Source organism: Lepidochelys olivacea, assembly GCF_965140295.1.
Source record: "Lepidochelys olivacea isolate rLepOli2 genome assembly, chromosome: 4".
NCBI lineage: Eukaryota > Metazoa > Chordata > Testudines > Cheloniidae > Lepidochelys > Lepidochelys olivacea.
The window spans coordinates 72,472,542-72,498,757 of NC_140414.1; the positions used below are offsets into that span (position 1 = coordinate 72,472,542).

At 39.7% G+C, this 26,216-nt stretch overlaps 2 protein-coding genes across 8 annotated transcripts in view; one reads left to right on the plus strand and one right to left on the minus strand.

Moving 5' to 3' along the window:
• Positions 1-10,242, plus strand: part of TMA16 (translation machinery associated 16 homolog) — a 53,028-nt gene extending 42,786 nt beyond the window's left edge. Inside the window, exons 6-7 of the mRNA XM_084626292.1 lie at positions 5,919-5,961; positions 10,001-10,242. Coding sequence (XP_084482418.1) covers positions 5,919-5,961; positions 10,001-10,139 — 182 coding nt within the window. The 3' untranslated portion in view covers positions 10,140-10,242. The remainder of the gene's footprint in view (positions 1-5,918; positions 5,962-10,000) is intronic.
• Positions 10,243-18,254: 8,012 nt separating this feature from the next.
• The window catches only part of MARCHF1 (membrane associated ring-CH-type finger 1), a 482,864-nt gene continuing 474,902 nt past the window's right edge, over positions 18,255-26,216 (minus strand). For all 7 annotated transcript variants that reach the window (XM_084626288.1, XM_084626291.1, XM_084626286.1 and 4 more), the window contains one exon: positions 18,255-22,774. In XM_084626288.1, coding sequence (XP_084482414.1) covers positions 22,476-22,774 — 299 coding nt within the window. In that variant the 3' untranslated portion in view covers positions 18,255-22,475. The remainder of the gene's footprint in view (positions 22,775-26,216) is intronic.

Sequence of the window (26,216 nt, forward strand, 5' to 3'; positions counted from 1 at the left end):
TGAGTCTTCACTGGTGCTATTCAGAAGCCTGTGAGCAGCAGAAAAACGGACTAGAGTTGAGTAAGTTTCACTTTGCTACTGTCCAGTTAAGCTAGGAGCAGCAGCAGAGGCAATCATTCTGTTCTATAAACATTCTTATACTATGCTTATGTGAGCCGCTTCCAGTCTTACATTAAATGAAGTGACTACTCATCTGTCATGTAGTGTTTGTTCTTTCATCCTCTCCTCAGAATAAGGTGCAGTGCCTTTGTTTTGGTAAGGTTTTAGGGTTTTTTTTTTTTTTTTTTAAACTATATGTGTTTTTATGTATTATGTTAGAGATGGCAGGGTGAAAATGTAGATGTTGAAAAGAACTGGGAAGAAAATTGATCCTTGTGGGACTCCACCAGTGAGGGGTCTAGTGATGGGAAATTGCTCCTCTACCACTACTCCTTGTTTGTGTCCCTCCAGGAAGGCTCAGACCATTTTAGTGCGTTACCCTGGACCCCTACTCCCTCTCCCTGGTGAGACAACACTATGTCATGGTCAGCAATGTTGAATGCTGTAGCGAGCTCCAGCAGGATCAGAATGGATCTGTCCTTTATCCATTGACAGGAGGAGATCATTCCTGAGTGCCACTAAAGTGGTTTCGTTTCCATATTCTGGCCTGAATCCAGATTATGACATGTCTAGAATTTTAGCTTCAATTAGATGATCTTGTAGTTGGCCTTTGGCTAGCTTCTCTTTGATCTTGTTCAGGAATGGGAAGTTTGACATTGGGCAGTAGTTGGGTAGAACTGATGTGTCCAGGGTGGGTTTCTTCAGTGTTGGTCAAACTATTGTATATTTGAAGAAGGAAAGGAAGAGTCCACCTCTGAATGAGATGTTGTCTTTTCAGTCGAGAGTAGCACCAGTTGTTCATGACTCTTACAAGCCAAGGATATTTGTCAGATTTACAAGTCTTGGGTCAGTACTCCCTTAGGGACTCCTCTCTCATTGAAGCTATTCCCTAGGATACAGGACCCAAAAATCAAGGGTTTGGGATTGTGTAGAGTAGTGTAGATATCCCTGTTGCAGTAGTCAAGATAGGTAGAGCAGTTGAGATAATGCCCAGTACTTGTCAAGGCAAGTAACATGCTATATTTTATCATGGAGAATTGTGATACATAATTCTGTATTGATAGTATTATCTGGCTTATTACCTTGAGACTGAAGAAAATTGATAGAAGCTATTCTTTGTCCATCTAACTTTCACTGTGTGTTCAGGGTCAATCAGAGACTGCATGGGAGCCATCTGAAATGTGACATTTATATGACATGAGGCAGTAATTTAGATTTAATGCTACAGAGATAGCATTATTCCTTGTTGAGACACTTTTCTGCTCCTTAAATCTATATAGTTGTTTCTAGATAGTAATAAGGCATTTCAAGCTGTGCTAAAACTTCAAAGCATCTGAGCATTAGAATCTCTTTAAAGTGTTCACAATTACTGATGGCTTGAGAAATAGGTCACCTGTAAGATTTTAGAAATGGCCAAGAAACAGGGAATGGCTGTGTGTCACATAAAGCAGCCTAAAGGTTCTTGGCCAAATTGTGCACTGATTTGTACCGTGGGCAACTACCTTGATGCCAATAGGAATGCATAGGGATACAAGAAAGTTCAGAATTTGGTCATGTAATTTCAACTGGAAACTAGAAAAAGCATCTCTTCTATACATCTATATACAAGAATCTTGTATTCTATATTCTGCATTCTGTTAAACCAGTAAAAGTTGGATAATGAGTGTATTACTACATCCCATTTATTTCCTATTTATGAAGGGCTTTTGTTGTTAAAAGCTATTGCTATTTATTATGATTTAAGCAAGAGGTAAAATCACTTAAGTAGAAAGAGGACAAATATCAATGTACTGTGTAAGCATAACATTGAAATTACAAATTACACAACTGCATTTTTTAAAAATAGAAATTTCAATAATTGCAAAATGACAGTTTTAGTACCAAAAGTTCTGTTTATAATAATGATATATAATTAACAGTGTAAACTTCAACTACTCTGTAAACCGATACATTGATAGTGATGTGGAGGTGCCCTGTCACTCAAGCAGGCATTACCTCAAGTTTTCCAGGCAATTCAGATGTTGATAGGGGCCAAGACTGTTGAATGGCTTGAGTGGCGGAAATGGTGTGTTCCATAGCCAGAGAGATTAAACCCCCGGATATCCAAATGACAAACAGCAAGATATGATTATACCCCTCCATGAAGATACAATCTTATACATGTCCATTTTTTCTTAATGTTTTATTGATCTTTACATTCTTAGAACTGTGTTTAAAATTGATTTGAACTGGAAAGCCAGGTTTGATTCCCAGTTCAGGAACTGATCCGTTTGACCTTGCACAAGTATCTAGCCCACTACGTAGGAAAGATAGGAAGTACGGCAAGAGACCACCCTGGCTTAACCAGGAAATCTTCAATAAGTTCTACAAAAAGTGGAAACTAGGTCAAATTGCAAAGGATGAATATAAACAAATAACACAAGTATGTAGGGACAAAATTAGAAAAGGCAAGGCACAAAACGAGATTAAACTAGCTAGAGACATAAAGGGTAACAAGATACTATACTATAAATAAATAAGAAGCAAGAGGAAGACCAAAGACAAGGGAGGCCTGTTACTCAATGCGGGGGAAGAGAGCAGGGCAATAACAGAAAAAGTGCTAAATGACTTTTTCTTTCAGTTTTCACCAAAAAGGTTGGTAGCAACTGGACATCCAACTCAGTGAATGCCAGTAAAAATGAGGTAGGATCAGAGGCTAAAATAGGGAAAGAAAAAGTTAAAAATTCCTTAAACAAGTTACAGAGTAGCAGCTGTGTTAGTCTGTATCCTCCAAAAGAAAAGGAGGACTTGTGGCATTTTAGAGACTATTATTCTCTAAGGTGCCACAAGTCCTCCTTTTCTTTAAACAAGTTAGATGTCTTCAATTCACCAGGGTCTGATGAAATACATCGTAGAATACTCAAGTAGCTGACTGAGGAGATCTCTGAGCCATTAGCGATTATCTTCAAAAAGTCATGGAAGATCGGAGAGATTCCAGAGGACTGAAAATGGTCACTGTGTTTGCCCGTCTATAGAAAGGGGAATAAGAACACCCTGGGGAATTACAGACCAGTCAGCTTAACTTCATTACCAAGAATGATAATGAAGCAATCAGTTTGCAGACACCTAGAAGATAATAAGGAGATAAGTAACAGTCAGCATGGATTTAAAGAATAAATCATGTCAAACTAACCTAATAGCTTTCTTTGACAGAGAACCAAGCCTTGTGGATAGGTGGAAAGTGGTAGACCTGGTATATCTTGACTTTAGTAAAGCTTTTGATACTGACATGCATGATCTTCTCATAAACAAACTAGGGAAATGCAATTTAGATGGAGTTACTATAAGGTGGTTGCATAACTGTTTGGAAAACCATTCCCAGAAAGTAGTGTGACAAAGTTCCTCCTCTGCCTTGGTGGGTCTTGCCCTTATTGGTGGATTTCCTCGCCTCAGAGATTCACGGCAGCCCTCAGTTTGGTCACTTTTGCTAGTGGCTCAAACCTGCCATTCACTCAGCTAACCTCATCACTAGCCAGCATGGGGAAAAGGAAGGAGAACAAACCCCGTAGTCTCTGCTGGTCCACCTAATGGGTTGGAGAACAGGCCAGGGACCTTCTTCTCTGATGGGACCCACAGTTCAGGTCTACTCCTCCTGTATCCAATAGAACATTGGGGGGATGGGGGGAACCTGGGCCCACCCTCTACTCCAGGTTCTAGCCCAGGGACCTGTGGATCACAGCTGTCTACATGTTTCATGTAACCCCCGTGTGATAGCTACAACTCCCTGGGATACTTCCCCATGGCCTCCTCCCAACACCTTTGGTATCCTCACCACAGGACCTTCCTCCTGATGCTAGATAGTGTTCGTACTCCTCAGTGCTCCAGCAGCACACCCTCTCACTCTCAGCTCCTTGCACACTCCCTACTGACTAAAGTGAGGTCCTTTTTAAACCAGGTGCCCTGATTAGCCTGCCTGTCTTAATTGATTCTAGCAGCTTCTTAATTGGCTCCAGTTGTCCTAATTAGCCTGTCTGCCTTAATTGGTTCCAGCAAGTTCCTGATTGTTCTGGAACTGCCCTGTTACCTTACCGAGGGAAAGGGACCTGCTTAACCTGGGGCTAATATATCTGCCTTCTGTCACTCTCCTGTAGCCATCTGGCTGACCCTGTCACAGTAGTTATCAGTTGTTCACAGTCAAGCTGGAAGGGAATAATCAACTGGGGTCCTGCAGGGATCAGTTCTAGGTCCGGTTCTGTTCAATATCTTCATCAGTGATTTAGATAATGGCATAGGGCGTACACTTAAAGTTTGTGGATGATGCCTAGGTAAGAGGGGAGGATTAAAATTCAGAATGATTTGGACAAACTGGAGAAATGGTCTGAAGTAAATAGGATGAATTCAGTAAGGACAAATGCAAAGTACTCCAATTAGGAAGGAACAATCAGTTGTACACGTACAAAATGGAAAATGACCCTCTAGGAAGGAGTACTGCGGAAAGGGATCTGGGGGTCATAGTGAATCAAGCTAAATATGAGTGAAGAGTGTAACACTGTTGCAAGAAAAGCAAACATCATTCTGGGCTGTATTAGCAGGAATGTTGTAAATAAGACACAAGAAGTAATTCTTCCGCTCTACTCTGTGCTGGTTAGGCTTCTGCTGTAGTATTGTGTCTAGTTCTGGGCGCCACATTTTAGGAAAGATGTGGACAAATTAGAGGAAGTCCAGAGAAAAGCAACAAAAATTATTAGAAGTCTAGAAAACATGATCTATGAGGGAAGATTGAAAAAAAAATGGGTTTGTTTAGTCTGGAGAAGACAAGAATGAGAGGGGACATAATAGTTTTCAAGTACACAAAAGGTTGTTGTAAGGAGGAGGGAGAAAAATTGTTCTCCTTGTCCTATCCTCAGAGGTTAAGAAGCAGTGGGTTTAAATTGCAGCAAGGGTGGTGTAGTTTGGACATTTGGAAAAACTTCCTAACTATCAGGGTGGTTAAACACTGGAATAAATTGCCTAGGGAAATTGTGGAATCTCCATCATTGTGGATTTTTAAGAGCAGGGTTGACAAACACTATCGGGGATGGGCTAGGTAATATTTAGTCCTGCCATGAGTGCAGGGGCTGGACTAGATGACCTCTTGAGGTCCCTTCCAGTTCTCCACTTCTATGATTCAAAGTCACTTCAAGTAAAATTTCAGAAGTGTCCAAGTCCTATCTTCAGACCAAATTCAGAAATTTAGGAGCCTAAGTGCCTAAATCAGTTTTGAAATGGGACTCTTCTCCCATAGTTTAACTGGTTTGTCCGTTTAAACTGTAAGTTCTCGGGAGTAGGGCTTGTCTCTTACTTGTGTGTGTATGTATAGCACAATGGGGACTCTAGGGTATAATTGTAATACAAACAACGTAATTATGTTGCTAATCTCACTGTTGGCATTTGCAGCTTCCTTTTAAGGGCTTAAATCTTTTGCCGGTTTTAACACAAACATTTAGACAAAATGTAGCTTCTTTTCAGCAACTAGAGGCAGCTAAAAAGTTGATAAAGTACCTTGGGAGAGTCTCCCCCTACCCTGGTAAAATGGGTTCAGGAACAGCACCTTTTAGAAATCCCAGCACCCTCCCCCTTCCTGGCAGTTGTGGGAGAAAAGGTAGACTTCCTGCTAGATTATTACCATTGGACCTCGCTATTCTCAGTATGATCTGTATCCACCTTGTGGGTTCAGTCTTTCACCTACCATATAACTGATATGTCTTTGAAGTTCTAGTTTAATGTTTGCTCTGAAATGAGAATTGCTATGGATATTTTATAGCTGGTAATCTAACTGTATTTAATTTTGTTCCCTTTAGACATTCCTGACATTGTGAATGGCAAACATCTTAAAATTTTCAGGTGAGTTTCTTTTTGTTGTATTTAATTATTTGTGGTCTGTATGTGCCCGACTGGACATCTCTAGAAATGGCACGGCATATCTCCTCAATTTTTTTTGTTTTTGGATAAAAAAGCAAACCACCCCAGCATTCTACAAAAAGCAGTTGGTGGAGGACAGCGTTCTCTTGTTTGAAGGGAAACTGATGGCATATTATTAGTGTACTCAATGTTTTGCTGTTCTAGTTTTTTTCTTGGCTACTGCAGCCTAAAAATTGTAACTTACTAGCTAGTAACAATCAATTATTGAAATATTGTAAGGTTTAAAATGCTGAGACTGTTAGGATTGAGTTCATATAACTTCAGTGACTACTTTTTTTGGATATTTTCAAACAGACTTTTAAGATGGGAAATTCTCTGCCTATATTTTAGCAATTCATATAGCAAATAACTTCGACCATGCTCTGTTGAGAGATTCAGGGGATCAGAGTTATGGTGCTGAGCTTGATTCTTTTCTCCATGCATCAGCAACGGCTCAGTAGGATGCACTATAGAGTTAGCATTCTTCCTTTCCTGAAGAAGAAAACATACCTTGAATGTTATTTTGGGAGACTCTTCTGGCTGCAGAGAGACCAACATCCAGTTTTTAACCAGGAGGGCAGGCCAATATATAGGCTCAAGGCACAAAGTTTAATGGTAAATGGGAAGATATCCGAGCACCACTTCTACCTGCCACATACACTCTTCTCCCTTCCCCCCAAAAAGGATAAATAGTAGTTATCTGCATCTCATGTATCCTATCATGCAGTAGTTTCAGTATTGTATTGTTTAGATATCCCTTAAGTAACCAATATGAGTTAGGGCACTGTTTTATCTTCTGATATGTGGGTGCATCATACAAACTAGATACAGTAAAATCAGTAGTCGTACATGTGGACATCAGATGCAGTTGTTGATTTTTCCCTCTAAGATTTCAATGTGATTTCAAAGATTTGCATAGCCCCGGAATGCTCTGCCATAAAATATAATTCCTGCCAACAACTTAGAAGACCTTGTAAAGGGATTAGACATTTATATGGATGAGAACTGGCTCAGACAATTACATTAAAGGAGATACAACTTTTTTTTAAAAAAAATTATTTTTTATTTTTTGAGGGATATAACATTTCAAAGCATGAGCCAGCCACTAAGTCATGGAGACTGGGAAGAAACTTTCTGTATGGACAGGTGTCATGGTTACAGGTGAAACTGGTTTTGTCCCTCTTCAGAGCACCCCTTAGGTGACAGGCCTGGCTTCTACAGCATACTCTGGGTGGAAGCACAGAGTTCAACCGTTCTGGGACTGGATCTCTGTGCTGCAGCCCCTTAGCCTGTTTCCTAACTGTGTTAATGTGACAGGCTCTGCGGGGTTTGGCATCTGTAAGAGTTTCCCTTCTGGAGCTTGTGACAATATAAGTTTGCAGTGACAGAAACAACATCTTCAAAACAAAACATTATTTATTCTTTCATCCTAAGGTACAGAGCTTGCTGAGCAAAGGGTTAGAACAACAGAGTCCTATATACCTATTTTCCTATACCTACACCTTAGTCCTTTGCAAGTATTTGCAAGTTCCATTCAGTCTAGTTAACCCCTATTTCTGGGGAGAAGCAGACTGTCCTGCTCGTAGCATGCTCTCTTTCGGTGTCTCTCTTAGCTCTCACTGACACTCCCTGGGCAGCCTCTCCTTCCTACCAAAGCTAGCATTTTAAAGATTTTTAGGATCCCCTTTCAAACTAGGCCTAATCTGGGGGAGAGTAAACTCTTCGTAGCCTAGATGGAGCCAGTAAACAATTTTCCTGTTGTTTCCTTGAGGATTCTTATCTGTGTCATTGTTTTGCCTTTCCTGCTTGATTCCTTTAACAATCCTAAAGATTTAACTCTGTGCATTGAGGCAGGAGAATATTACAGACAGTCTGATGGGTATATGATATTTATAAAAAAAAAATACCACACATAAATCCCTCTTTCTCCACAGCAGGCTATTCTATAATCGGAGTTTCTCGGACCTGATACTGAGTACAGGATGATGGATTAGATGGACCAGTGGTCCAATCTGATATGGTAATTCCTGTGTCCATTTGTAAAATGAAATCCTTAAGGATGGATTTTCAGAGCTGCTGAGCACCTTCAAGTCCTTTTTACTCAGAGCAAGTTACAGGTGCTCAGCATTTTAAATGTTTGTTTAAAATTCAGCATAATAAACTAGCATTTCCCCATGGCAATGCAAAACCGCAACAATAATCCAGTCAGACTGAAGGCAAACTATACAGTCGAGCTACATTTATCTAGGAATAACTATAAGAAATCTTAAGAATTGGGCAGTGCAGTGGATTAATTACCACAGCTCAATCTGCTCTGTCCATTAGGAAGAAGGCTTTGGAGGATTTCATCTATGTGGTAGGAGTTAAATTTAAAGGGACTAAACCTCCAACTGCCATGAGTTCAGGAATGCATAGAGTGACTTATCATACCATGAACATTCTGACAGAAGGTTTGTGTTTTATTAGCTTGTTAGAACCACAGTAGATTTGTCCATGTAAAAAAAATGGAAAAAAAATGGCTATTGCCCTTGAGAAAAATCATCCACCAAGTGCCTTTAGTATAGTCAAACATCTATAATTTCGACACTGGGCCTGATGTGATTATTAAATGAATCCTTCCTCCTTTATGCAGCCTCTAGCCTTTAGAAAGTAATAGGTTCAGTATGTGAATTTAAATTACACATGCATTGTATCTCCTTGGAATCACTCATACAACATTTTAACATTTCTCATAGATCATAATGAACTACTGTTTTCCAGTAGGTGGAATATTAGCTCTGCACATTGAGCACCCAAATGGGGAAGTTGATCCAACTGCAGTTATTACTTTGCACAAAAGGAGTTAAGTCTGTCAAATCTAAAACCAAGTGGTTCATAGTCAGAAGGGTACAGAATAGAAATTGACAGTAGGAGTAGAATGAGTAATATTTAACTTACTTACATTTTTTCAGGGTCTCTTATCCCACAGAATTCTAAAGCACTTTACAAACTAGATAGATACATGAATCACTTAATTCATCACTGAAAGCAGCCAGATGTGGGTTGAAAAGTCATAATGGTTTTAGTTGTGCTCAGCAGAAGTATACAAGTTCAGGGCAGGAAATGAAGAACATTGTATCAAATTTGAAACTGCAGGGGGGATTTAAATTGATAGTGTAAATTAGTAGGACAGATTTGCTTGACTTAATCCAGTTCCCCTGTAAAAATGTTAACTCTGCTGTTCTTTTAAAAAGTTTCTTGATTTATGGCTCATCAAAAAGACAGCGTCACCGTCCCCCCATATGCCATGCTGGGGCACTGGGCAAGTACTAACTGTCAGAGAAGATAGTCACTGCTATAAATGGCCAGTATCACTTCCTGCAGAACCCTTTGTGATAACCTATCAAAATACAGACCAGACCTTTCTTGGCTGAGATCTTACCATGTTGGAGTCCCATGCTGTATAGATGTGTAAACACTGCAATTAGTGTGGTATACAGCAGCATGCATTTTAACAAACTTTAATCTATACAGTCAGTACTAGGTTCGTTAACACTTTAAGAACTGACTTCTCCTGAGCATCCCCATCTGCTTATCTTAACCCAGCACCCCACTCCTGCTCATCGCATACACCTTCTCCCTGCTGCTTTCTTGTCTCCCAGTTGGATAGTTGCTGGCGTGGGGTTCTTTTTTAGATTCCCCTGCTGATATACTGTCCCAGCGACATGTGCCCCCCGCCCCTACAGATTTCAGCATGAGTGTGGAACAAGTGGAAGAAAGATGTATCATTTGCGCACACATGAACCAGTAAAGGTTTGCAGAGGACAGAGCACACTGGGACTGATGTGAGGCGAAGGCTAATGCAGCAAATCCTTTCTGGTTCCAGACTTATACTTCTACCTGACCTGACTGAAAACCCTTTTCAGTAACCAATATTAGTTAATTTTTCTGGGTTCTGAATTTTAAACATTAATTATTTTTCATTATATCTTTTTTCTTTAAGAGAATGGGATGGCGATCTGAAGAAACTGCCAAACATTAAAATGAGAAAAGTGTCTACTAAAAATGCTGTTTGCAGTAGGACGGAGGTGGCAAATGGGGAAGCTGAAGAGGAATTAGATGCAGCAAAAGACACAGACTAATGAGCACCAGCTGATACGAAAGATAAAATAGCTGAAAGGGACTGCCAGGAACCTATTTGAACGATCACTGGAAGCAGAAATAAAGCTGGTATTTTCAATTATATTTGAGAAGACATGGCTTGAATATTTGATTAGTTGGTTGTGCTTCACCCTGGCCTTAATTTGTGGAGTGAGATTTCAGCAAGCAGCATGTTAGATTCAGTGTGGTGCTTACTTAAAGAAAAATGAAGGCTTTAAAATTTAAAACTTTCAGAAAATCTCCATTTCCCCCCTACCTCTTCCACTCTAGCTTCTCTTCAGGGTGCAAGCCCCTGGATATGCGTTGATGGGGAATAGTTATCTCTAGTCTAATGGCTGTGGGACAGTGCACTATCTGTGACTCACCTGTTTTGGCAAATGTGATGTGGGGGGTAAGGGGGATTTTCTTGGTAGTGCCCATTCATTGGATGATGATAATGAGAACATAAATGTAGTTTAATTTTGATAAGTAGGTAAGATACTGTTATACAGCAGACTGCCTTTACCCATAACTTGGTCCATTACCTGAGGCCTTTAAGTTAAGATAAAATGGTACTAAATAGGTGACTTAAATCTATCCCCATAGTCACCATCTCCAGATTTTCTTTACTGAGCCAGCAACCAGCCCTCAGCAAATTGTGCATTGGCAGATGATGGCTGAAGCTTGGGTAATGGCTTAGAGAAGCAGGCTTTCATACAGCCTCATGTTAGCACACTTGAAAAGAGCGTCAAAAATTGGAGGAAGGCTTTTGGAGCCTCCTGTAAAGCATCCCTCTACCTCCCTTTGTGCCTAATTTGGACCCATCTTTCAGAAAAGCCCTTGTCAGACTTTAGAAAAAGCCAAGGAGAGAACAGTAGGAAGAATTTCCTTCTCTACCCACTTCCTTTAAGGGCACAGGCCCTGGCCTGTAACTAAGAAATGTATGCCAAAGTAGAAGCATAGTGTCCCATTTAGTGATAGGGGATATCCATAACTTGATTATCAAAAGGGTTCCTAGGTCTACAACTGCATGAACTCAAGAAAAGCCTTTTACTCTAGGGCTGTAGAGGCAGAATGTATTTCTGCCACTAAAAGCTATGTGCACAGATTGACTGACTGTTTTCTGATGCCAGTGGTAACCAGTTAACCCTTTTACGGAAGAGATTTTATTGCCTTCATTACGAAGACTGAGTTGATCGCTAAACTGAGACACTGTTGGTTATTTGGTGTGGCTTAGTGGATAGAATACTGGACTGGGGTTCAGGACACCTGGGTTCTCTTCCCAGCTCTCCCACTGGTCTACTGGGTGACCCTAGTAAGTCACTTTCCTGTGTTTGCGTATTTGTAAAATGAAGATGATGATGCTTATTTCCTTTGTAAAGCACTTTGAGATTGACAGATGAAAAGTGGTGTGTACGAGGTTAGTGATAGTATTTGTACCATTGCTAGCATATTTACACGGGGATGCTCTTATGGCATTGTCAAATGATTCATAAAGTGGGTGGGCTTCCTCGGGGTTTAGTCTTAAGGGATGCTGCTGGGTCTGGCAGAGACTTGCTAAACAGGCAATAGTTTGCAGGTGGGCAGTTTAATATCTTCAGGTTAAGGGAATTTATATGGATCAGGTATTCAGCCCATCCCTCACTCATAGGGAAATACATAACAATTGAGCTTAAGGCTATTGGAAAAAACCTGACAATCTCATTTTGCTGCATCCTCCCATCCCTGTGGAAGGGACTGGGGACTCTGGATACTTTCATGGAACCTGCTGTGAGGCCCAAGTGTGTCTCTTTTTTAGCGAGTAAGGTCAGACAGTGGATAAAGTACATGTACCTGACTGATATGAAGTGTAGCGATGGTAAATGCTTTGTATTCTACTGAGCCAAATTGCCAATTCTAATATCTGTAGAAAAAAACCTGCCACGCTGTCACAGTTGTGTGGGATGTTTTCAGGGGCATAGATTTGTTGGTGCAGAAACTCAAGGTAAGATTAATTTATAGAATCCAGAATTCATTTTTCTCTTGGGCTTAGTGGATATCATGTGTAATTTGGGGCTGAGTGGGTTCTTGATTTAATATATAAAAAAGGCTTTCTTGGGTTCAATGGTATGACCATTAGGCTGCAGAAGAGAAGAATGAGGGGGGATTTGAGAGCTGCTTTCAACTGCCTGAAATGGGGATTCCAAAGAAGATGGATCTAGACTGTTCTCAGTGGTAGCAGATGACAGAACAAGGAGTAATGGTCTCAAGTTGCAGTGGGGGAGGTTTAGGTTGGATATTAGGAAAAACTTTTTCACTAGGAGGGTGGTGAAGCACTGGAATGGGTTACCTAGGGAGGTGGCGGAATCTCCTTCCTTAGAGGTTTTTAAGGTCAGGCCTGACAAAGCCCTGGCTAGGATGATTTAGTTGGGGATTGGCCCTGCTTTGAGCAGGGGGTTGGAGTAGATGACCTCCTGAGGTCCCTTCCAACCCTGATATTCTATGATTCTATGACCAAAACCTCCTTGTTGTGCTCAAGGCTAAGTTTTAAGGATCTGTAGTGTTAAGCATGTCTCTAGGATGTGGGGTTTGATTTGCCCTCTGTGTGAGACTCAGTGGGAGGACCAGCCTTCACCAGACTCCTCTGTTACTGCTGTTAGGAGATGTAATTCAAAACTAAACCTCTTGCTGTCAGGATTCCCTAATTACAGGGTATCACTCCTTTCCTTATGACTGAAATGGGAGGCAATGTTGGATACCACGCTAGAAGTTAGTAAGTGGAGGGCACAACTGGCATAGTTTGAAACTGTTGTGCCTCTCTTTTTCAGTGATGGATACATCTTGCAATTCTGTGTTAGTTCTGTTAGGCCCCTCCTAGCCTATTCTTAGCAAATTTCATTCAGTTACTTACCAGCTTTTTTTTGGTATGTGGTCTGGATAGGGGATTTCCTGCCCTGGACAGTGAACTACATTGCATAACAGTAAGTTTCTATTATTAACCAAAACCAAAAAAACTCCCTTCTTGCCAGACAGAAGGCACATGCACTGTTATGGTTTGAACTAAACTGGATTAGCCAGTAATACAGAATTAACCACTCTGTTTCTTAAACTCAAATGAAACAATGCTACAAGGAAGTGAGCTGGAGAAATTGAAGAGGCCTGGAAGATGTTTGAGTGACCTTTCACTTGTAAGCTGCATCCATGGCCATCCAGCAGTCTGGTAGCTAGTGCGCATCTCATGTGGCTGGGAGCGCAGCAGGCACCTGGGCTCTTAATCAGCCGGAATCTGTGGCAGCTCCTCTCAGAGCTGGGGACCAGGAGGAACCCGAGAATCAGCAAGGAGGAGGGGTGAGTAGTGAGGTGAGGGAGGCAGGGGCTCTGGAGAGAGCACGGCTGGCACCCATGTCCCACTCTGCCTGTCAGGCCCTCCTGGCGGAACCCATGGAAGCTCCTCTCAGTGCCACAGGAAGTTGTGAGCCAGCAAAGAGAGGGAGCTGTTCATGGTGCCATCCCAGGGCATGTGGAGCCAGCTGTGGAGACGCTAGACCCTGAGGCTGGCAGCAGCATGGAAGGCTGGCAGTGCTAAAATGAGCCCCCAGCATCCCATCCAGTACAGAGTAGTGGTGGGGGGAGAGCCTATACTGCCGTTGTGGCTGGGACATAGGTACCCGGTCTGTGAGTTCCTCTCCACTCCGGGCTCTGATTGCAACTCCCTCCCAGGGACTTGGGGTAGGGGTTGGGAGTAGGGCTGGCTTTGAGGCAGGGTTGGGGAGACCCTAAAATCCTTTCCCCAAAGAAGTCTTGAGCTAGCAGGGAGGGATAAGGGGACGCAAGGTGCACCTGGGAAGGAACAGTCTGGGGTGGGGTGTACCCTCAAGGGCTGTCTTTCACATCTTTGCTCAGTTAACCGATCATTCCCTAAAGCTGAGCATCTGAGCATTCTCATTCGTCCCTGCTAAAGGTTTTATTGCCTGCTCTACACACCCTGCATTGGTTTAACTAGAGATGTGATGATAACTGATTTAGTTAAACTGGTGCAATGTGATGTATAATTGCTCTTAACTCTATTTAAATCTGTCTCATCTGCTTAGCTTGCCTTGGTAAAGGTCCAAACAAAACCTGAACTGATATCATTGATCTGAATCACCAATTGACCTGTGTCCACAGAGCAGGTATGGAGGTTTTTTGGTTTGTTTTTTTAAACCCAATTTTAGCTGCATTGGTGTAACTTCCATATATAGACAAGTTCTGTGTTTCACTTTGGTGATAGAATCACTGCAAGAAGTTCTTTTTTTTTTTCTGCATTTTCTTTTAACGGGATGAATAAAAGGGGCAATAAGCCTTATTCTTCCTGGAAGGACTCGAAAGGCTAGTTTGTCATTGTAAAAGATGTGATGTCCTTAATAGCACTGTGTTAAACTGACATTTGTGTAAACATTTTTTAAATAATGTATGCTATTTAGAGTCATGGAGAATGTTAGATTAGCTAAGTTTTTCCATGAACAGTTCCATTAAAACAAAAGGCAATATATAAAGCAAATGTATAATCTGTAAAGTTAACTAGACAAAAATCGAGCAGTCTTGAAATAATTTGTAATACTTGCTGCTCACGTTATGCATTTTCAAATAAAAGCGAAACTAGATAGAGAAATAAAAATTTTAATTGTAATCTCATGTACCCTGTGTTCCTTTTTGCTATCGTGTAGACTTCAGCTTTTTAGACTATTATGTAGGTTACACAGGGAAACGGAAATGTCTCCAGCTAATGAAGAGAAAAATGTTTTTTATATTGATTGTAGCCAGAAAAATTACTATAAAAATGGCAAGATCTTACATAGGGAAGAGATAGGATGACTATCTGACTCATGCTGACAAACGCAAATTGGTATCAAGTGTCAGTATAGAAAAATGAGCTGGATTTTATTCTGTCTTGCACATCATCAATTTGTCGAGTAAGTTTTGACTGCAGAATCTTTATATGGTAATGATAGAAGAGAGAGACTCATGTTGACTTTTAAATTTCCAGGTTGAGAATGTTATTGAGAGAGAAAATGAATATGGAATCCCATGATGTCATTTTTATAGTAATCTTTCTGACAATTACTGTGCTTTACAGCCAGCTGGTGTGTTTACTGGATTGAAGAGCCTATTCCTTCTCTGAATGCTATAAGGATGCTTTGATGATCTGTTGCACTTACATTCTCTTTTAAATGTGACTGCCATTAACATGAAAAGTTTGCCTTCTAATTACTCCAGTGTTTTTCTATGTTTAGACTTAGATTGCTTTAATATAGGAAATACCGTGGAAATGTTACTTGCAGAAAGTGGTTATAAACATTGTAATGTTAACCACTGTAGATGGGAGGTGCTCTGTGTTTATAACTAAACTTTATCATGCTCTTTTAATTAGAAAATTCAAAAGTTCTTTTTTTCAGAATGCTGTGGGCTAATTTTCCCCCCACCCAAACGTCTATGGTTTTTTTTAGTTAGCTTTAGGTAATTGATTTTAATGGTGTTTAACTGCAAAGTTTTAAGTGCTAGAAGCAGTCTTTGTTTTAGCTAGAGGGACTCAAAATAAGTTGTGTACAAAACTTCAAACTAGCGTAAGGGCTGGTCTGCAAATTAATATAGCTCAAATAAGATAGGATGTGAACTTAAAGCAAATGAATGATGCCTCATTAATTTCACATGTAGACAATTTTATTTCCAAATAAGAGTGCCTTATTCAGAATTAATTTAATCAAAGAGGATTAAGCTAATTCTGGAATAAGAGCGTCCACCCATGGGGTTAATCAGGGGAAAAGAAACTGCTGTTATTGCATCAGTTAGTTGATGACTAAATTGGTATATTTCAGAAGCTTTCGAAGATAGGGGCCTTTCTTCCCCCCATTCCTGCTCATTCATTCAGAGGCATGGAAGCTTCCTGAGGGATCATATCTAATATACAAACAGGAGATAGAGGAGGGGCCACCTGGTCATGTTTTTTCACATCTTCACTAAATTTTACCAATTAAATGTGAAGGCCTCCTCTGCCATTGGAGGAAGAGACCTGTCTGCTAGTATTCACCCTGTAACAGTGTCTTTTTTTATTTTTTAATACATCAATCTCATCATTTGTCCTTTGTTTCTCTTGCTGGTGACACACTCTTTTCGGACATCCCATTGTAATGGATCTGCAGATTTTTCACTGTGAAGAAGAGGAACATTTGCCTTAGCTGAGAATCACCTTTCTTCTAGCATGGAAGTCAGCAGATCCAACCCACCCACCACAAGGTTATAGTTCTGAGCGAGACTTCAACTGTTGCCCTCTCCTCCATTTTCTTTTTTGGGCACATATGTACATATTGTATATATCTGCTGTTAATTGGGGTGGAATTTGAAGTTACTCTCACCTAGGAAGGGTTTATATAAATTTGTTGTTATACCTAATAACCTGTGAATTAAGGTTTAAAGGAACTAGCTCTACAAAGCAGGTCTAGAAGGATCTTGAACTGGCTTACTAGATGCATCTTCAAGAGTGTAGCCTCTCCCAGCCTGCTTTGACTGACTGATCTGGTGTCTGCCTCCAAGGAGCTGCAACTATGAGTAAGATCCATTATAATGGAGCTGCAGAGTGCACTGTAAAGAAAATGTTCAGGTAGGTTTTTTTTTAAAAAAAGGTTCCTAATAGGGAGCCTCAGAATACCATTTTAGTAAGCTGTTCTACAGAGTAGAACTGTTCTTTAAGCACCTACACTTAAACTGTTACCTTGAAAATGTGTGTATAGTGGCATGAAAATACCCTGTGCAAAGTGTCATGAGGCATATAATAAAACTCTGCTTACAACTTTAACTATGGATTTGCTACGGAGTAGTTTTGTAATCAGGGTAACTCTTAATTACCATAATTCAAATACACTGACCAATTTTTGACATAAATGGAACAGCTGTGTCAGTCTGTAACTAGTTCATTATTAGAAATGAATTAGAATTACTAAACCAACATTTACATAGAGAGCCTGGACTAAAATACTGGTCTCTCATTCACTGCTCTAAAAACACAGGCTTGTTCCAGTTGAGGTAAAAGAAGCTCTCTGTCATGCTGTCAGCCCTGATTTATATTCTTGAAGCTACATCCAATCAAGAAGGGCAGCATGCTCATTGAGAATGACTGGGTCGCCATGCTATTCCCTAGCCTACTACACATCGAATGTGATCTTGTCCAAAATTCTTATTTATTTTGCAGCTTTAGAAAGATAAGCAGCAAATCTCAAGGTGAGATTTCTAACAGTTCTCAATAAAACCTTGCCTGAGCTTCCCCTCAGACTGGTTTATGCCCAGAGCTGCTCTCTGCAGGGCTTCCTGTACCTAGCTGTTTTACCTCTGAGAGCCACTGAGCTTTTATTGGTTGCTGAACTGGTTCAAGTGAAACCCACCTAATTTTGTTACTACAGGTGGTCTTTCTTCAAAGAGAGATTTACAGACAACATGTCTGGCTTTAGGAACCTCTTACTTTGCTACAACAATTCCTGTGTAAATTTGCTTAAGAACAACCTAATTTTTTCAAATTATAGACTGTGTGTACTAGCTCTTAAGGAATTTTAACTATATGGCAAGTTTGAAGGAGTAATAAGCTAGTTTTTGCTTTCTCCAAGAGCTTCAAACTGCACGCAAAGCACCAATTGGAATAAACAAAAAAGTGCTGTTTTAATTCCCATTTCCTCAGTGTAACTAGAAAAGAGGCTACTCCATGCTGTCCTGCATACATCTTACCAAAAGATATGTGAATTCTCAGGCAAAGTGATAAACCGCATACTCCTAAGATCAAGTAGAACTGTGCATCAGGAAGTACCTACTGCTGTGGAGGGTAGGGTGGAGTCCCGGTCACCTCTAAGGTTGCAACCAAGTTCCAACATAAGCTTTATTTTAGCTGCCCAGCTTTAGCAAAGGACAGTTTTTTTCCCAGAAAAGGTAGGAAAAAAATTGGCCATAAGGTTACCATTCATGGACACTAGTCCAACATTACTTCAGGTTACCCACAATTCCCTAATTTTAAAATAAATGTAGCTCTGTATTTGTATACAATGGATAGAAATGAACATGTCTAATAAAAGCAGTTCAGTCATTTTTATTTTAATGCACTTTCTGTTTTTACTGGCAAAGTTGGGCATGTAGATCTGTTTAAACTATGACATTTTCTTTACACTTTGGCAAGGCTGGGTTAGATGATTTCTACTGCAACTCTTAAAACATGTTCTCTCAAGGAGCACTGTGATCCATTGGTCTTGGAGGCAATGGATACCATTTGATAATGTCAGACTGCTACAACTATGCTCTGGATAATCTATTTAAAACAAAGCAGACTATCATATAAAAATGGTGGGGCCCATACTTGCTGGAATTCTGTGCAAAGGGGCTTTTAAAACTTAACCAAAATCTTTTCCTGGGTGCATAGCTTGAGACAATGGGGAGGGGTCAGAAAGATGGAATCCTCCCAACAAATTCAGTTATAATTATGCTCGGAGGTCTGCCTCGGGGGAGAAATGGGATGTGAAAATGTTTTGTCCTGTTGAAGGAACGTCACACTTAAAGCAAACATAAATTTTGCATTTTTGCTTTAACAAACCAAAATGTTTTTTCTTTTGGAAACTCAAATATAGTATATGGTGGTAACATCATTTCTACCACTTAAAATACAGAAAACTGCAGTGGTTTGGGTCATTTGTTTAATACAAATACAAATTTGTTCTACAACAATTAGAAGTTATATTAATTTTGTTTCCCTTTAAAACTCCCCCTCCCCCTTCTTTCAGTACATATTCACTCACAAAAACCAACCGTTTTTGGAAAAGAGAATGGGGTTAAAGAAGTAACAACTCTTAGTTCCAGGTATTACACAGTGTAAAATATTTTCTTCATAGATTGTGTCAATTATAAAAAAGGGCTTGATCTGATGATGGGGAATGTATAGTTATGGACAGGCCAGGAAAATAACCACTTGCTTTCAGCTATAATGCTATGTGAAATAGAACCATTAGACTGGGTAAAAATCCTCATCATACTAACACAAAGGTAAGTGGTGCATTGTCACTGTTTTAAAATGAGTAATTGAAAATGTTAGTTCTGGAAATGGAAACAGATTTTAAGAAACCAAGAAAGAAGAGATCCATGTCCACATAGGGGACAGAAGCATTTTGTTTATGTTCCACAATTTCTCACTAATATCTAGTAATTCTGCAATCCTTATCCAAGCAAAACTGCCACTGAAGTTAAAGGGAGTGTTGCTCAAGCAAGAAGGCAGAATTTGGCTTCATATCCATGCAGTCTACCTGGGACTGACCACATCTACAAAAGGGCAGCTCACAATGAGTGTTCGTCCCAGAGACGATCCTGCAGTTCTTAGCCAGTCCAAATTCCACTGAGGTGAGAGGTGTTTTGCCTGAATAAGTACTGCATTTGATTACTGGGCCTAGGCCACTGTGGTTTAGCTACTTATGTATATGTAGGTTTTTACTGATCTTTAACTTCTTCTCAAAATAACATTAAAAGAAAAGCATTAAATTACTACTTGCCAATGAAAAAGAGTGGGTTTTGTGGCACAGAATCCTCAAGTGGACTACACTGATTGATTGGGTTCCTACAGAACATTATACTCTCTGATAGACAAGGATGGCAGATGTCCAGTACTTACACTCTTGACCCATTTTCATGTGAAGTTATTTATGCAAGCTTGTATCCATAACACCTCCGAGTAAATAATCTTTTTTGCTGGAGACAAGTCTTATACTACTAGGTAAATGTGGCTTTGAGTATATAGCTAAATTTCTACCCCAGACCAGAAGAAAGAGCTTTGTGTAAGCTCTAAAGTTTCTTATATCAATAGAAAGATATAAGATATTACTTCACTGACCTTGTCTCTCTAAAAACCATCAAGTCAACTGTAACTGACAGAGGGGATGAAGGGGGGAGAAAGGACTTTAACAGTGCTTAAGGCCCTTCAGTTTTTACCAGTTTAACTGATAAATTCCTGAGTTTTACAAAACAATTTTTTTTGTAAGAAGTAGAAGAGACAAGGGCATCTTCTCCTTATGCTGCTGCCTCCATCTCTTCCACTTCTGGGCCCTGCCCAGAAGGAGAGATGGTGTCTGGGTAGCCCAGTTTGTGAAGCCACTATCTCTGCTTCCAGAGCGGTGAGCCAGGTCAGAAGTATGGGAATGACCTAAATCTCATGCCCACTAAATACATATTTCCAGCTTTACAGAGAACGTGGATAAAAGTTAAGGAATTACTTTTCACACTAAATGGGTTGAAAATAAAAAACTGTATCCGACTATCTTTCGGACCACTAGGAGCTTTCTGAAAGTTAAACAAAACAAAACAGGAGCAGTGATATTTACCCAATATTTACTCAGAAAAGTGCAGTTAATTTTTTTCTGCAGATTTTCATCCTTTTTAAATTTTTGTATCAAACTGATAAATTCCCCAAAAAACATTAAACTAAATAAAAACTGAAAGGAAAGAGCCTCAATAAGCTGTAAGGGATTAAAGGCCTAGTCCAAGCCTCATTAGTCAGTGGGAGAATTACAGTTGTGTTCAATAGGCTTTGGAGTAGACATTAACTACTTCCCTATCTCCTTTCTTAAATTCTCTTCAGGGGACAAGTTCTGTTGAACTATATCTCCTAATATCTCATTCTGAACTGAGACTAAGCCTCAATTACGGAGTACTTGCAAGACAACTGCCATTTAATGGTGCTTTAAGGTTAGAAAACTCAGGATAAATTACATTCTGCAGGGTAAGTTCTGCTTGGTCATTATATCCACAAAAGGATTTGTTTGATTTCCTGTCCTTCCCCCCACATGCACACGCCAGTTTCCTAAACATGAGATCAAAGAGGGCCCTAGTTTACTGTGGTCCCCAGACTTACCCAAACCAATGCACAGGTATGTCTGGCTACTTTGGCTCTCCTGGCCCAATAATAAACACCACAGCAAGTGGAAGTGAATCACAAAATTCTTTATGACAGGTTTCAGAGTAGCAGCTGTGTTAGTCTGTATCCGCAAAAAGAAAAGGAGGACTTGTGGCACCTTAGAACTGTAGCTCATGAAAGCTTATGTTCAAATAAATTTGTTAGTCTCTAAGGTGCCAAAAATTCTTTATGTAACTCACCTCTGGACATCATTTTATCTACATTCATTTATTGCACTCTTTAATGTTATTCACACTTCAGTTTTACATGAAAATGCTCAAAACTAACAACTGAACTGTTGAATCCCTAATTGCTCAGTCTTATCCTGAACAGAGGATAACTATCCAGTCAAGTCAGAACAGGGCGATACTGGCATCCTTTTAATAGGTCAAAGTATGCTCTTTTGTGATTACCTGAATTACTGAAGCATGAACTCTTAAAAAATTCCATCTTCCACTTTATAGCTGTCATTCCTAGGGGGTGTGAGGGTCTAAATTCATTTCATATTCTTTTGTAATGGACTGCATGCTTCAACCTGTAATGCCTCTGACTATACTTTGTCTTTTTCCATTTTGGAGAAAAACTTTCTATATATCCTTTCTACATATACTGGCAGAGAGTTCATGTTAATTCACCACTTAACAAGTATCATTTATTTTACTTTAAGATAAGCAGAACTAAAAGTGTTGTTCCAGATGTAGAGCTAATAATTTGAGCCTTGTGGCTAGATAATACTTGTATTTCATGGGACCAAGGAAGCATTAGAGGCAATTAGAGGACTTGAAGATTACTTGTTGAAATTGCTTATTTTGCAAAAAATATAAACACGTATCCAAAAGCATTAAATATGTGCTTCACGTGTCCTCAGCTCACATGGCTCCCACAACATTCAGGCTCCAATGTAGCCATACAACTATGTAATGATTACTTTACGAGATTTAGAAAGTGAGTGACATGGTGCAGGTCTGTTTACTTTGTTGATTTAAGTTTAATGCAAATGACTTTTTAGTTGTGTCACTTTAAGATGATGAGCAAATAGGATGCCTAGTAGTAACAAAGAGATGGAAAGTTGTTGATGTTTTCTGTAACAGAACAGTTATAGCAGGTCTATTTCCAATTCCTCCTGGTCATCCAGTTTAAAAAGGTCATTTTGTCATGTCTGTTTGACGCTGTTAGAATTGTTCTCTGTTGTGCTTTCTACACTTCCACTACACCTGGCTGACTAATTGAGAAACTATTTCACAAACGGTCACATTCCATAAGTAATGCATTTTACTTCACTATATCCATTTCCCTGGTCAGGGTTTTTTGTTCTTTTATTTCAAATGCATGATTTGTTTCTGCTTCCTGTAGGGGCTGTGGTGTAAAATGCACACACACCTTCTTCAGTGAAGAAACAATGCCACCTCTGTCAAACTGGCATGACCTCAGAGGTCATTTCTTCAGCCGCTTGCTGTGAGTTTGTACCTGTCTGGGATACTGGCACTACTGCAGCGTCCTTGATTTCAGCGCTCTGAATGCAGGAAGGGTTCTTCTCCATTTTTTTGGCAGTGTCCGGGCAGTTTTGAACAAAGATCACTCGATTGTAAGCCTTCAGTCTGCGCCACAACTGAACGTAGACTTTGCACTGGACGTACATGAAGACTAGGCCTCCAGTGAACCCAATTGCTACCACAACCAGTTTTGTCCAAAATGGCCATTCAAGGACACCTTTCAAAGAAACAAGTTACAATTAGTTTCATCATCATTTCATAATGTCTTGCTGATGGCTTGTCTCTTCTGTCGCCTGTATATTCCAGTATTACATAAAACTGCCAAAACATTCTTTTCAAAGGATCCCTAATGCTATTTGTACTGTATGTACACAGTCACACACATGAAGTGCAGCTGTTGTTATGGTAGAAGACAGCAGCTGTTCCCTAGATCATAGAAACAAGATCAGATCCCTAAACATCTAGTACAATAGGGGATTTCTGGTTCAACAAGGAATGCAGGATCAGGTCTTAGGACAGAAAGATAACCGTCCTTACTAGAAACAGATGACATTTTTATGTCCCTTGATTGTACCCATGTCTATAGTACCTCTTTTAAGTAGGCAGAATGTAGTTATCTAGACTGGAATGGCCAGATCACTGGGCTTTGGGCCCTACTACTGAAATAAATAAAGAAAAAGCTTTTCATTTTTTTTTTTTTTTTTAAAGTTTGATGGCTGGTCTATAAGGAGACTCAAGCTAGAGTATGTACAGTGTACTGGTCTGCTACACAGTAAGGTGCTGCGTGGACCCTGCTACCATGCACAAAGTTTCATAATGAGCAGTAGCAAGGTCCACATGGCTACTTGGTGCACTGTAGTTTACACCCTAGTTTGCTGCATGCTATGGGTCTGTAAATATACCTGGCACACCCTATTTTATACCTCATTGAACAGTGGCACCTACAATACCAATGTGTTCCCCTGGTATGGGGCTGTAGCATTGGTTCAGTAGCAAATTATTGGGAAGAAATCCACTGTGTGAATAAAACAGCACCGCAGCTTTTTTTTGTTCTTTATGCCTCTCTCGTGTATGCTTTTTTCTTCTGCTAAATCAACACATTGCTATTTTCCTACTTAGTTATATAAGAACTTTACAGTTCCTGATACTGTTTTTCCTCATTGCACCCTTTGCTCTCAGTTTAAAAACCAGGAAAAACTCTTGAAAGGTCTTACTGTAACTGTAGAAAAAAGTCTCCATGGGTGATGACACTAAGGCTACAGAACAGAGAATTTGAACTCCGTAATGATATGAGTAATGCTAAGATGATTCACTTTAGCCTAGAACTAGTCTTAGAACTTTACAAAATCAATTATTGCTATACTGGGAACAGCTTTATAATCACAGGATAATGAACAACACTGCAGCTGCTTCTTGATATGTTTAGCAGTATGACTAAAATGGGGGAAAAACCCTCAGTTGTGCATTACTGCATCAGATCTAATGATGACAGTGTTGGCATTAATACATAATATGCAAGTGTGTGGTTTTGAGATTGCATGTCAATGCTGCTTTCTCGATATTTTACTTAAAATAAATTTATTAGTCACATATGGAAGATCTTTAAAAATCCTTAGAACATATAGAGTGCAAATCACGATCGAGGTGCTTTAGAAACAGGATAATTAAACTTCAAAGCAATGCGTGGGAGGCATTAGAGAGAGGCACTCCAAGATGGATATGGTGTCAGCTGGAGAATTAGAATCCACGGGTGGTCATCTGCCAGGCTTAGCTGCAACCAGTAGAGCAGTAATTTGAGTTTAATGGTGTTGTTAAACAATAATAGAATACCATTTATTTAAATATTTTGGGTATTTTCTACATTTTCAAATATATTGATTTCAATTACAACACAGAATACAGTGTACAGTACTTACTTTATATTTAATTATAAATATTTGCACTGTAAAAAACAAAAGAAATAGTATTTTTTCAGTTCACCTAATACAAGTACTGTAGTGCAATCTCTTTATCATGAAAGTTGAACTTACAAATGTAGAATTATGTACAAAAAAACAACTGCATTCAAAATAAAACATTGTAAAAAACTTTAGATCCTACAAGTCCACTCCGTCCTACTTCAGCCAGGTTTCAGAGTAACAGCTGTGTTAGTCTGTATTCACAAAAAGAAAAGGAGTACTTGTGGCACCTTAGAGACTAACCAATTTATTTGAGCATGAGCTTTCGTGAGCTACAGCTCACTTCATCGGATGCATCAGCCAATCGCTCAGACAAACAAATTTGGTTACAATTTGGAGGAGATAATGCTGCCTGCTTCTTGTTTACAATGTCACCTGAAAGTGAGAACAGATGTTCTCATGGCACTGTTGTAGCCAGTGTTGCAAGATATTTACGTGCCAGATGCATATGTCCATTCATGCTTCAACCACCATTCCAGAGGACACCTTCCATGCTGATGACGTGTTCTGCTCGATAACCATCAAAAGCAGTACAGACCAACACCTGTTCATTTTCATCATCTGAGTCAGATACCACCAGCAGAAGGTTGATTTTCTTTTTTGGTGGTTTGGGTTCTGTGGTTTCCGCATATGAGTGTTGCTCTTTTAAGACTTCCAAAAGCATGCTCCACACCTCGTCCCTCTTAGATTTTGGAAGGCACTTCAGATTCTTAAACCTTGGGTCGAGTGCTGTAGCTATTTTTAGGTATCTCACATTGGTACCTTCTTTGCCAAATTGCAATGCCACAGTGCCCAGCGAATGCCTTTTCTCACTTTCAGGTGACATTGTAAATAAGAAGCAGGCAGCAGTATCTCCCGTAAATGTAAACAAACTTGTTTGTCTTAGTGATTGGCTGAACAAGAAGTAGGACTGAGTGGACTTGTAGGCTCTAAAGTTTTACACTGAGTGCACTTATGTAACAAAAAAAATCCCAAACCTACATTTGTAAGTTATACTTCCATGCTAAAGAGATTTCACTACAGTACTTGAATGAGGTGAATTGAAAAATACTATTTCTTTTATCATTTTTACAGTGCAAATATTTGTAATAAAAATAATATAAAGTGAGCACTATACACTCTGTATTCTGTGTTGTAATAAAAATAGTTGAAAATGTAGAAAACCATCCAAAATATTTTAAAAACAAGAAAAGGAGTACTTGTGGCACCTTAGAGACGAACAAATTTATTTGAGCATAAGCTTTCGTGAGCTACAGCTCACTTCATCGGATGCATTCAGTGGAAAATATAGTGGGGAGATTTATATACATAGAGAACATGAAACAATGGGTGTTACCATACACATTGTAATGAGAGTGATCACTTAAGGTGAGCTATTAGCAGCAGGGGGTGGGGGGGGAAAGAGAGGGGAACCTTTTGTACTGATAATCAAGGTGGGCCATTTCCAGCAGTTGACAAGAACCTCTGAGGAACAGTGGGGGTTGGGGGGGCAGAATAAACAAGGGGAAATAGTTTTACTTTGTGTAATGACCCATCCACTCCCAGTCTCTATTCAAGCCTAAGTTAATTGTATCCAGTCTACTCTGAAACCTGTCAAAATATTTAATACATTTCAATTGGTATTCTATTGTTTAACAGTGCGATTAATTTTTGAGTTAATTGCATGAGTTAACTGCAATTAATCAACAGCCCTAGTTTAAC